The sequence below is a fragment of the Triticum urartu genome, chromosome 3 (genome assembly GCF_003073215.2).
Source record: "Triticum urartu cultivar G1812 chromosome 3, Tu2.1, whole genome shotgun sequence".
Classification (NCBI taxonomy): Eukaryota; Viridiplantae; Streptophyta; class Magnoliopsida; order Poales; family Poaceae; genus Triticum; species Triticum urartu.
Window position 1 is genome coordinate 728,419,011 of NC_053024.1, and position 13,706 is coordinate 728,432,716.

A 13,706-nucleotide genomic window follows, 5' to 3' on the forward strand; every position below is an offset into this window, starting at 1 on the left:
CCAGGTCACGGCCGGAGCCCGGACCGAGACCGCCGCCCCAGCGCCCCAACCTCTGGCCGCAGCCGACGCCAAGCCGAACGCCGGCCGCCCGTTCGCGTCAGCCGCGGCCCGCGAGGTCCTAGATCGGGACCGCCCAAGCACGAATGACCGCGCCCCCGCCCGCAGCCGCGCGCCCACCGCCACGACCAAACGCCTCGCCGTGCGCCAAAGACCACCTCCGCCGCGCGCCAGGACGCCGCCCCGAGGCCGAGCGCCGGACAGCTGCCTATCGCCCGCGAGATCCCCTTCTCCCGAGCGACAGCAGCCAGAGAGCGCGCCCCGCCGCCGCCGGCTCCGCACAGGCTTTGCCTGCCGGAGGCCACCGGCGACGGCGAGGAAGAGAGAGCCGGGGAGAGGGGGAGGCTGCGGGGGACGGGGGGCCGCCGCCCGTGTCGCCCCGGGGAAGGAGCGGCGCGGGGGCCGAGTGATATGCCCAGGTTTATGACCACGTACAATGGTCGTCATACTCACCCTCGTCCTCACCGCCTGCCCCAAGAATAGCAGATCCAAGTTCAATACCGATCTGCTGCTGGGGCTTTTGATGCTGATGGCCACGTTGGCCTTCTTGGTGGCCTATTGTACCGGGGCTTGCCGAGACAAATTCAGGCTTGTCGTCTTCTATGTGATGGTGTCCCTTATGCTGGCCAATGTTATGCTTCAGTCTTTATTTTTCATTTCTATGCATAATAAAGCTGAGAACTCAGCCTCCGACTACCCCAACCTCGTCCAGTATGTAGTTTTCCTTTTTATTTCTAAAAAAGACAAAAAGTCAGACACAGACTACCGGAAGCTCGTGGCGCCGCTGACAATGTTCTTGATGGCCATTGCCTACGTGGCCGGGCTGAGCACGCCGGGTGGATTCTGGGACAGCGCCGAGGGAGGCCACCATCCAGGCGACGGCATTCTGCACGGCGTACTCCTGCGCTTGTTCTCCTGGGGCAACATTGGGGCATTCGTTTCATCCCTGTACGGGGTCTTTCTCATTTTGGGCAGGGGACTGCAAGTTAAATTGGCGGGGTTTTACATGAAGACTGCGCTGGTTGGCCTCATCATTTCGTACACCGTCGGCAGCAGCAGGGGGCGCCACACTACCGTCAATGTGATCTGCAGCCTATGCGCGGCCGTTGGCGCGTACATCATGTTACATATGCTTGTCATGAAAGCCATCCGTGGCTCGCGCTTCTGGCCAAACGATTTTTGCCATAAAGTGACAAGATGGTTGGAACGGGGCAGGTATTACCGGCTCACATGCATACATACTCTTGTTATTTGTTTCCGCTTCCTCCGCAAATCGTACTCTTGCTATTAATTGGTAATGACATGACGATCGAGCTTATTCCTGTTTGCAATTTCTGTGCATGCAGTGACAACAACACAGAGCAAGCCCCTCCGACTCCGGGGACATCTGACAATAACGGAGACCAAGTCCCTCAGGCTCAGGGTACATCTGACAATAACGGAGACCAAGTCTCTCAGGCTCAGGGGACATCTGACAATAACGGAGACCAAGTCCACGACAAGAAAAGAGAGCAACGGCAACGGCAACGTCGCCTGGCTTCTCTCGTGCAACTGCTGGCCGGTCTTGCGGTGTCCATCACTTACCAAGCTGGGCTGTATCCGCCGGGTGGCGTTTGGCAGGACGGCCACATGGCTGGTGATCCCATACTCCTAACGACCAACGCCGGGAGGTATAAAGCCTTCTTCTACTGCAACACGGTTGCCTTTGCGGCCTCATTGCTTGCCATCTTTCTGGCCCAGAAAAGTTACCTGAACGAGCACCACGCACTGCAAGCGGCCATGATATTGCACTTGCTTGGCCTCATCGTCGCATATGCAATCGGGAGCTGCCGGGACCAAATATCCTCCATGTATGCCGTGGGCATAGCTGGTGCCGCCGTGGTCTACGTGGTCGTCCACGTTCAATACTTCACGCTGGGCAGCGAAGATGAAGCGCCGGTTGTTCTCAATAAGGAAAAAGATGATGCGTTGGTGGACAAGAAGGGACACCGTTTCCTCCTCTTCGCAATCCTGGTCGCCAGCATCACTTACCAAGCCGGCTTGACCCCACCGGGCGGCTTCCTGCTCCAGGACGACATCCAGTCCGGGCACCGTGCGGGCGACCCAGTTCTCCTCTACAACTATCCACGCCGCTACAAGGCCTTCTTCTACTGCAACTCGGTGAGCTTCATGTTGTCCACCGTCCTCATCTTACTCCTCGTCAACCCGAATATGTACAGGCCAGCCATACGAAGCCATGCCTTGTCTCTCTGCTCTGCGGTGAGCTTCATCTGTCTTATCGGTGCCTTTGCTGCCGGAAGCACGCAGCATCTGAGAACATCCTTCTACATCTTCGTGTTGGCGGCTGTGGCCGTCTTCGTATGTCTACTCCTACTGCTCACCATATATTTGCTGGGGTGGCTGACGGAAGAGGAAGAGGAGAGAATGTCGGAAGATGAAGACACCGACATGGAAAATGAAGACGCCGACAAGGAAAATGAAGTCCCCGACATGGAAAAGAAGATATACCTCATGACTCTAGCAATTCTTGTGGGGAGTGTCACCTATCAATCCGGCCTGGACCCGCCAGGCGGATCTTGGCAGAGCACCGGCGACGGGCACGACGCGGGCAACCCAGTGATGCATGGCAACAGGAGGAACCGGTACCTCGCATTCCTCTACGGGAACTCCACCTCCTTCTTGGCGTCCATTTATCTCATCGAGCTTTTGCTCTTCAGCATGTCGTACCCCGAGTGCAACTGGTTGAAAACGGCGATAGAACCGACGGTCGTGGTGCAGTTCCTTGGATTCTTAGTGGCCTACGCAGCTGGCTCCAGCAGGCAGTGGAAGACGTCTGCGCATGTTGGTACACTTGTCATCGCCGTGCTGGCCTATGTCGCCACCCATGTGATGCTGTCAAACTGCAGAACAAGAGCCCGGAAGGGAACCAAAGACAAAAATGTCTCTCCCACAGTGAGTTAAAGGTTAACTCCCTTATTCATGCTGGCTGCAGCTCGGTTCCCACATTTTAACGCTGCCACGTCTCTGCCCTTCGTATCCTGGTTGGTGTGATATAAATCAGATAATAATATCGGTAAAATTTGGTGTTTGGATACTAGTAGGTATTAGAGAGAATTCGATGGGGAATTTCCAGGAGCTTCTTCACCGTTGAAATACCTGACATAGAGCCCAAACTTCTTCCTGCACATCTCGATCTCGAGCCATGTCGTCTGCGTCTTCTTCCCCAAGCCCGCTACCTTCAAATCTAGCCAGCAAGTCACCGAGCGCCTCACCAGGGAAAGCTAAGTTATTCCCCAAATCAGAGGAGCTCGTCTGTTTGGTTACATGGACAGCACCACCGTCGCACCCTCGGAATTCGTCGAGGTCCAGAAAGCTGACAAAAGCAGTACAGAGCAAGTAGCCAATCCCCTATACGATCTATGTGTCTACTGTTAGAATACAACTTATAATAGGATTAGGACTCCTACTCGGTTTGTAATAGGGCTATGTCAGGTACAGCTTGGCTCTTATATATATCTCTTGTACTGGCACAATATTGCATCAAACAATTATTTAATATAATTCTACATGATATCAGACTTTCGATCCTAAGGTATGACTAACCCGCCAGCCCTGCTACCGCCGCCGCCGCCCGGCTACTTCGAGCGGCGCGCCGCCAAGGTCGCTGCGGCCGAGGTCTCCTCGGCCTCTACCTCTACTCTAGCTTTACCCCCACCAATACCCCCTTCCATCTCCTTCACCGACATCATCTCCGATATTAGCCCCTACATCCCCATAAGTGGCCGTATGCATCGCCCAGATGTAGAGGCCGGGGGTCATCCTCCTTTTCTAAAAAAAAACATCCCCATAACCCTAGACCTTGCTGCTCACAACTACTACCATTGGCGTCACCTTTTCGCCGTCCACCTTGGGCGATGCAATCTCCGCTCTCACGTTGCTGACGACTCTCTTCCTCAACTTCATGATCCGCAATGGGTCAAGGATGATCTCACCATTATTCAATGGATCTACATGCGAGTCTCCATAGAGATCTTCAATCTCGTCCATTGTGACGGTGCCTCCGCCGCCGATCTTTGGGCGGCCCTCCGTCAGCTCTTCCAGGACAATGTCGACGCTCGCGCCAACAATCTCCATACCGAGCTTCGAAATACGGTGCAAGGTGATTCACCAGTCGGCGTCTACTGCCAACGCCTCAAGGTGATCGCGGATGAACTACGCGAACTTGGTGATCCGGTCGACGATCGCCAGCTCATCAACGTCCTCCCCGTCGGCCTCAGCGAGCGGTTCGAGAAGTAGGCCACCTCCATCCCTATGATGCGTCTGCGTCCCTCCTTTGCCGAGGTTCGCTCGATGCTCCAATGGGCCGATCGTGCCTTAACTACGAAGGACTCCCGTCCTCAGGTCTTCACGGCGTCTGCTCGCCCGCCTGCGTCGACGCCGCCACCGCCACCTCCACCAACAACACCTCCTCAACCATCCAGCTGGCGTCCAAGTCCCAACTACCGGGGCAAAAACCCTAGGCCGCCGCAGTTTCGCACGACGCCCGCTCCTGCTCCGCCCCCGGCTCCACCAACTGCACCACCACCGCCGTCCGGATGGCGCCCATCTCCTGATCCATGGACAGGGCTAGTCCAGGCGTGGCCTACGCCCTGGTCCGCCCCTACGCCATATGGTGCCCTGCCTTCCTATACCGGTGGCTGGCAGCCCGGTGCTCGCCCTCACACCGGCGCGCCCGTCCTCGCGCCCCGACAGCTGACGGCCGCGTACCATGCTGCTCCCGCCTACGCGCCACCGATCTACAACACCGGTCCTTATGCATCCTATGGCGCTCCATCGCCCCCCTACATACAGCAGTACAATGATGGTGCCTCTCTCTTTACGCCGATGCCGGCCCTACTGCCGACGCCACCACACGCGCAAGCTCCCATGACTACACCGGCCTCTACTTCGACTCCGAGCTGGGACCAGGCTGTTTTTCTACAAGCCATGAACAACTTTGCTGCACAAGGAAACGCAGGTACGGATTGGATTTTCGATTCTGGTGCTTCTCGTCATATGTCTGCATCGAGTAATTTGCTTTCTTCATGCACACATTCACCTTTTCCCTCCATTACTCTCGGTGATGGATCCTCTATTCCTATTTACTGTGTCGGTCAGGCTCAAATCCAATCCCCAACTAAGCCTTTGCTTCTTCGTGATGTTCTTGTAGCTCCTGCTCTTATTAAAAATCTGATTTCTATTCGCCAATCACCAATGATAATCATGTTTCTGTTGAGTTTGACCCCTTTGGTTTGTCTATAAAGGACTACCCGACCAAGGCCGAGATCGCTCGATTCAATAGCTTCGGTGATTTATATTCTCTACATGGTTCTCCGGTCGCTCCTCCTCCAACATCTATGGTGGCCTCTGTTGATCTGTGGCACCAACGTCTCGGCCATCCCAATAAAAATGTGTTATCCACACTTCTTAGTGAATTTTCCATACCTTGTAATAGAGATTCTCATAATTCTTCTATGTGTCAGTCATGTCAATTGGGCAAACATGTTCGCCTTCCCTTTAGTTCCTCTCAATCCTCTAGTACTTTTCCTATTGAAACACTTCATTGTGATCTCTGGACATCACCAATAGAAAGTGTATCTGGTTTTAAGTATTATCTCGTGATTCTTGATGATTTTACTCATTATGTTTGGACTTTTCCTTTACGAAACAAATCCGACGTTCATAGTATATTCCTTAACTTTCAGCGATATGTCTCGGTCCACTTTTTCCTCCCTATAAGATTCATACAATGTGATAACGGTTGTGAATTTGACAACTTTAAAAGTCGAAATTTCTTTCTACAATATGGAATTCTCTTATGTTTCTCCTGTCCTTATACCTCCCCTCAAAACGGCAAAGCCGAGCGTTCTCTTCGTACTCTTAATGACATCATTTGCACTCTACTTATTCAATCTTCTATGTCGTCGATGTTCTGGGCAGAGGCACTCCACACCGCCACATATTTACTCAATATTCGTCCGTCTAAAGTTAACCCACAAACTACTCCTTACTTCTCTTTATTTCTCTCTCATCCAAATTACTCCGACATTCATGTCTTTGGTTGTCTTTGTTTTCCAAACTCTTGCTACACTTCTCCTAACAAACTTTCCCCGCGCTCTATCCCGTGTGTCCATCTAGGTTTTTCTGACGAGCACAAGGGTTATCGTTGTCTAGATCTTGTTAGTGACCGTGTTCATGTGTCTCGTCATGTAACATTTGCTGAAAACATTTTCCCTTTTCCGAGCGTCAACCATTAGATTCCAACTCACCTGCGCCGTCCACTATTCCCTCTCGTCGCAATCATCTTCCTTTTTTTTCACCCGCTGACCAATCCAGCGAAACTAGCCCCAGTAGTAGATCCTGCCGCCACCACTTATGTAGTCACCTCTGTCCCGGCAGAGGAAAACACATTACACTCTGACACGGCAGACCTCCTGCAGCCGCAGTCTTCACCACCATCCCCCGCGTCCGCTTCCTCCGCTGCGCCGGACGCGTCCACCACATCTTCCCCCACTGCTCCTGCTAATGTTATTCCTGTTCCGCCTCCTACTAACGATCATACCATGCGCACACGTGCCAAGTACGGGTTTCGTTTACTTGCAAAAGATCGTCTCAATCTTCATGCATCTTTATCTCCTTCCTCTCTGCCCAAATCTTACAAATCAGCTCTCCTAGATCCTGATTGGGCCGCAGCTATGAAAGATGAATATGATGCCCTTCTGCAGAATAACACGTGGCGGTTAGTTCCTCGTCCTTCCAATACAAATATCGTTTCGGGCAAATGGGTTTTTCGCCATAAATTTAATTCTGATGGGAGTCTTGGACGTTATAAGGCTCGATGGGTATGTCGTGGTTACTCTCAGCAACACGTCATCGATTATGATGAGACTTTTTCTCCAGTTGTCAAGCCCAGCACTATTCGCACTGTTCTTAGCATCGTCGTCTCTTCTTCCTGGCCAATTCATCAACTAGATGCCAAAAATGCTTTCCTTCATGGCTCTCTTCAAGAAACAGTCTATTGTCAACAACCTCTTGGCTTCGAACATTCCTACTATCCTAATCATGTTTGTCTTCTTCAAAAATCCCTTTATGGTCTTAAACAAGCACCATGTGCCTGGTTCCAACGTTTTTCTACTTATGCTCAAACCATTGGTTTTACCCCTTCCCGTTCTGACACTTCACTCTTCACCTTTCATCACAACAACAACACTTCTTACCTTCTTTTATATGTTGATGATATTACCCTCACAGCTTCCTCACAACAATTTTTAGATCATATTATCTCTCTTCTTCGCCACGAATTCACTATGAGAGATTTAGGTCTTCTTCACCACTTCTTAGGTATTGCTGTTATCCGTGACTCCTCTGGTCTTTTCTTGTCTCAACGTCAGTACACTCTGGATCTTCTTTCTCGTACTGGTATGCTTGATTGTCAAACTTCTCGTACCCCTGTTGATACAGGTGTTGGGGAACGTAGTAATTTCAAAAAAATTCCTACGCACACTCAGGATCATGGTGATGCATAGCAACGAGAGGGGAGAGTGTGTTCATGTATCCTCGTAGACCAAAAGCGGAAGCGTTAGCACAACGCGGTTGATGTAGTCGTACGTCTTCATGATCCGACCGATCCAAGTACCGAACGTACGGCACCTCCGAGTTTAGCACACGTTCAGCTCGATGACGTCCCGCGAACTCCGATCCAGCAGAGCTTCACGGGAGAGTTCCATCAGCACGATGGCGTGATGACGGTTATGATGTTGCTACCGACGCAGGGCTTCGCCTAAGCACCACTACGATATAACTGAGGTGGAATATGGTTGAGGGGGCACCGCACACGGCTGGAATAGATCAACAGATCAACTTGTGTGTCTAGAGGTGCCCCCTGCCCCGTATATAAAGGAGCAAGGGGGAGGCCGGCCGGCCCTGTAAGGCGCTCCAGGAGGAGGAGTCCTCCTCCTAGTAGGAGTAGGACTCCCTTTCCTACTCCTACTAGGTGGAGGAAAAGAAAGGGAAAGGGGAGAAGGAAGGAGAGGGAGGAAAAGGAGGAAAGGGGCCGGCCCCCTTGTCCAATTCGGTTTGGGCTAGGGGGGCCGCGCGCCTCGCCTCCTCTCTTCCACCACTTGGCCCATTGAGGACCAATACTTCTTCCCGTATTCCCGTAACTCCCCGGTACTCCGAAAAATACCCGAAGCACTCGGAACCTTTCCGATGTCCGAATATAGTCGTCCAATATATCGATCTTTACATCTCAACCATTTCGAGACTCCTCGTCATGTCCCCGATCTCATCCGGGACTCCGAACTACTTTCGGTACATAAAATCACATAAACTCATAATACCGATCGTCACCGAACGTTAAGCGTGCGGACCCTACGGGTTCAAGAACTATGTAGACATGACCGAGACACGTCTCCGGTCAATAACCAATAGCGGAACCTGGATGCTCATATTGGTTCCTACATATTCTACAAAGATCTTTATCGGTCAAACCGCATAACAACATACGTTGTTCCCTTTGTCATCGGTATGTTACTTGCCTGAGATTCGATCGTCGGTATCCTCATACTTAGTTCAATCTCGTTACCGGCAAGTCTCTTTACTCGTTCCGTAATGCATCACCTCGCAACTAACTCATTAGTTGCATTGCTTGCAAGGCTTATAGTGATGTGCATTACCGAGAGGGCCCAGAGATACCTCTTCGACTATTGGAGTGACAAATCCTAATCTTGATCTATGCCAACTCAACAAGCACCATCGGAGACACCTATAGAGCACCTTTATAATCACCCAATTACGTTGTGACGTTTGGTAGCACACAAAGTGTTCCTCCGGTACTCGGGAGCTGCATAATCTTATAGTCATAGGAACATGTATAAGTCATGAAGAAAGCAATAGCAACAAACTAAATGATCATCGTGCTAAGCTAGCGAATGGGTCAAGTCAATCGCATCATTCTCTAATGATGTGATCCCGTTAATCAAATGACAACCCATGTCTATGGTTAGGAAACATAACCATCATTGATTCAACGAGCTAGTCAAGTAGAGGCATACTAGTGACACTTTGTTTGTCTATGTATTCACACATGTACTAAGTTTCCGGTTAATAAAATTCTAGCATGAATAATAAACATTTATCATGATATAAGGAAATATAAATAACAACTTTATTATTGCCTCTAGGGCATATTTCCTTCAACAGGTTCCAAACTCTCTGCCGACGGTGATCCTTTCTCTGATCCTTCTCTTTATCATAGTCTTACCGGTGCACTTCAGTATCTTACTCTCACTCGTCCTGAAATTTCTTTTGGTGTCCAACAAGCTTGTTTATACGTGCATGATCCTCGTATTCCACACTATAATCATGTCAAACGTATTCTTCAATATCTCAAAGGCACACTAGACTTAGGTCTTCATATCAACAAATTCTCTCCCACCTCCTTGACAGCTTACTCTGATGTAGACTGGGCTGGTTGTCCAGATACTCGTAGGTCCACATCCGGATTCTGTGTTTTTCTTGGTAACAATTTGGTTTCTTGGTCTTCAAAAAGGCAGGTTACGGTCTCCCACTCGTCTGTTGAAGCTGAGTACCGCGATGTGGCTCATGCGGTTGTTGAAACGGTTTGGCTGTGCCAGTTGCTGTCGGAGCTGCACCGTCCTATTAAGCAAGCTACCATTGTTTACTGTGATAATATTCAGCTGTCTACATGTCAGGGAATCATGTTCAACACCGTCGCACCAAGCATATTGAGATCGACATTCATTTTGTTCAAGAGAAGGTGGCTCTCGGTCAAGTTCGCGTTCTTCACGTGCCTACTTCTTCTCAGTTCGCTGATATTTTTACTAAAGGCCTGGCGACTACTCCGTTTCAAGACATTCGTTTCAGTATCAACGTCGTCGAGCCTACCGTTGACACTGCGGGGGATGTTAGAATACAACTTGTAATAGGATTAGGACTCCTACTCGGTTTGTAATAGGGCTATGTCAGGTGCGGCTTGCCTCTTATATATACCTCTTGTACTGGCACAATATTGCATCCAACAATTATTCAATACAATTCTACATCCACCAGGAATCCAGGATCAACAGGTGCTGGCATATGTGATGGGATCTCTATCACGATTCACGAGAGGTTCTGGCGCAGGTCTCAGACATCACGTCCTCGGCTCCTCACTGGAAGGCAATCACGGAGATGTATTCCTCCCAATCTCAGGCGGGAGCAGTCCAGCTCCGCGGCTAGCTCTCCAACACAAAAAAAAGGGACAGATGACGGCATCGGCTTACTTCAAAAGATGAAGGGGATCGTTGATGAGATGGCTACAATTGGAAAGAAGGTCGATGAGGATGATCTAATCTCGCAGATTCTTCACGGACTCGACAGCGACTACAATCCATTCGTGTCTGCAATTTTGGCAACAACCGGACGTGGAGATCCCATCCCACTCGGCGACCATAGTACGAGCAACTTCTTGCGGCTAAGATTCGCCTGGGGGCTCAGGCTCCTGGCGGGTACTCTGCAAAGAGTCTGTCTAGGACATATTTAGATGTAACATAGTTATGTCACATCTAAACTGATGTCCACTCTATTTATGGTCTTTTTTTTGTCCTAGTTTTTTTTGTTTCTTGTTGCTGCATTATATATTTATGGGAGCTTAGATGTGACATTCTTAAAAAACATCTAGAGATGAATTAGACAATCTGCTCCGCAAATACCTCTAACAGAGGGGGCCGTGGCTCCTTCAACAGCCGCAACCGCTGGAACAACGGCGGCAACAACTCCTATGATGGCCGCAGCGGCTATGATAGCCGTGCCAGTAACAGCGGTGGTGGATCCCATACCAAACCGAAGCAAGGTGGTGGCTAGTGGCTACCACCTTGCTTTGGTTTCAGTATGGCGCCGGTAGCAGTATACTTCTGAGAAGAAGTGTCAAATATGGCGCCGTGAAGGTCATGAAATGTATCCCTGCTGGAAGAGGCACGGCATTAAGTGGTCATATGGAATATATAGAGTCTGGCCGTAACAAAAAGTACTAGCGTTTCGTCAATGCCATATGTAGCTGATGTGTGAACAAGTTGAACAACAACACTGGTGTTTCATCAATGTCATATGTAGCATGACAGTTTATCCATCATACTTTGCAAAAGAACCCAAAAAAGATGTATACATATGTATTGGAATGGCGAACTATTACTACCTAGTTAGCCGAGAAACGAATATCGTGGGCCAATCGACCTCCAAGGGCATGACATCCGAACGGAGGAAGTAGCAGTCATGGTGCCAATCCACCACCTCCTCCATCATCCTGTTTTCGAGGTCGACAGTGTAAACATGGTGATCACTATCGCTGATGAGAAGGGTGTCACACTTCTCCCTCAAGCCACATAGCTCTCTTCCTGGAGTCTCCTTCTCAGGTTGTTTTAGCTCGATCGTCCTTGTGCATACCCATTCTGAAGTAATGCCTATGTTTTGCTTGTTTTCTTGTTGTTCCCAGATCGCTAGTCGGGGACCTGAACTTTGCATCCACGCCATTGATAGCGCGCCATCGACGGATAAAGTAAGGCACGGGTAACTCTCTATTTGGCAATACATTTCAGAAGGGAGTGTAGAAATTGTAGGATGCCTAGAATATTGTGTTGTATTGATCAAACCCTCGTGGGGAATTATATATAGTACATGGTGGGGTAGAGACTTGGAGTACAAGACAAGTTACATGTGGTTTAAACTAATTCTATCTCTATCTCCTTATCTCTAACTTAAACCCAATTATATTTTTAACATTCCCCCTTAGTCGTAGCGGGAGTGAAGCGGACGATTGCGACTGAATTTGAAGTCTTGCGCTTCTGTCGTCTTCTTCACTGCACCATCATCAACTGCGTCTTTGATGGCTGATGGGTCGGCACCTAGGGCGGTGACTGCGTCTCCTTCTGGTGCCTTCCTTGTCTCTCCTATATTCCCTCCCGCAGTCACAGCGGGAGTGGCATGGACGCTAGTGACGACGCGAACGCTGTTAACTGGAGTTGTTGCCGATGTGTTGTTGTAGACCAAGCCATTAATGTCGATGTCGAGGTAGCCAATAATGGTGATATAGCCGTGGTCGTTATAGTCGTGGTCGATGGTGTAGTCGTCGTGGATGATGAAGCCGCACAAAGCCGGAGGCGCAAAAAAAAGCGCTATGTTGTAGAGGACGGAGCTGCAGTCGTGGACGATGCACCTTGCGCATGTCAGAGGCTGCTGTCAGCGATGAGTCCATGGGTTTTGCCAGGACCGGAGGAAACCCATCGTGCACACATCGGTTTTGCCAAAAACCGTGTGGCCGTGTAGGGGTCGTCAGTATAGTGATGCCTTGTCCATGCAGTCGTACCGTCGTGGATGACGTGGTCGATGCCGTCGTCATGACGCGGTCATTGCCGTCGTCATGGTTGCGTCTTGCAGAAAAATCTGTCAGTGGACGCTAGTTGTCCATCTTGTGGATGAGGCGGCGGCAGTGTGTCGATGATGTTGGTAAACACCATGTTGATAGAGACCTTGACGATGAAGTATCGGCGTTGCATCGGTGTGTCGACGATGATATGTAGCTTGGAGGTGTTCCTCGTGGCGACGGGGTGTTGATGTCGTGCCGTGCCAAAGAAGTCTATGAAGAATAACACGCTTTCCACACCGGCCTAGCGTGTGGATGGTGCATGTCGATGTCGCTTCTCGTAGATGTACTCGACGAAGATTTTCTTCTTCTTAGGCGCAATGTAGTCGTACAGCTCGGTGTTGATCTTCGGCTTGATGTAGATGTGTCGGTGATCGGTAGCGTAGGTTGATGCAGGAGACAGCTCGGGATGCAGCGGTCGATGTAGATGATGGTGTAGCGGGCGTCGTAGTTCGGTGAGCGGAAAACTGCCCTCCCGTGATCAGAGACGTTTGTCGTCCGTGCGCTGGAGACCGGTTGGAGCTGCAGCGAAGGGATTGCATTTGGCCGACGACCCGAAGCAGTAATTAGTATCGATGAAAATTTTCCAACCGAGCTCTCAACCCTTTTCATTAATTTCGCAATCAACGGAAATACATCAGTCTGTATCCAAGATCTTAGAGACAAGCCACTACATCTACCAGCATGAAAGATAAAGTTTTTGAACACTAATGAGACTGAAAAGGGGGGAGCGAGTTGGCGCATCATCAGGAAACCCACCGCAGGATGATCCTGGAACGGACCATCCGCCATGGGGCGAAAACCTGATGACACTCACAAGCCACAGCCCAACGAAAACAAAAGTCCCAGGATGAGACACTCTGGTAAACTTCTGCGACTAAGCGAACCACTACCAGGAGACATAAATCCAGCGGGCATCAACCCCAGTGGGAAACGGCAAGCAAAAGGACAGAGCGCTGAACACATCTAACCAATCTGGATCCCATCTCTGTCTCCTAAAAGGGGCCTGCCTCGAGGGAGAGATCCGTCTGCCAGCGCAGCAGCCGCGTGAGCCAACCTCTTCACTCCAGCCTGGAGCTTCACCTTTTCTTCTTCCTTTAGCAAACCTGCCCAATACAACAAAAACGAGCAGGCAGTGAAAACAACCTCCAAAGGGGAACGAACAATATGATTATCAAATGTAGCTTTATTG

General features: G+C 50.2%; 1 protein-coding gene across 1 annotated transcript; it reads left to right on the top strand.

The window, feature by feature from the left end:
- Positions 1-664: 664 nt before the first annotated feature.
- Positions 665-3,018, top strand: LOC125547344. The gene is made up of 2 exons (XM_048711253.1): positions 665-1,272; positions 1,404-3,018. The coding sequence occupies exons 1-2, from the start codon at positions 665-667 to the stop codon at positions 3,016-3,018; spliced, it is 2,223 nt and encodes a 740-aa protein (XP_048567210.1).
- Positions 3,019-13,706: the final 10,688 nt, after the last annotated feature.

Coding starts and splice junctions, on each gene's coding strand:
- LOC125547344 (XM_048711253.1), top strand. CDS start 665: ATGGTGTCCCTTATGCTGGCCAATGTTATGCTTCAGTCTTTATTTTTC. Junction 1,273..1,403: donor AGATGGTTGGAACGGGGCAG/GTATTACCGGCT, acceptor CTGTGCATGCAG/TGACAACAACACAGAGCAAG.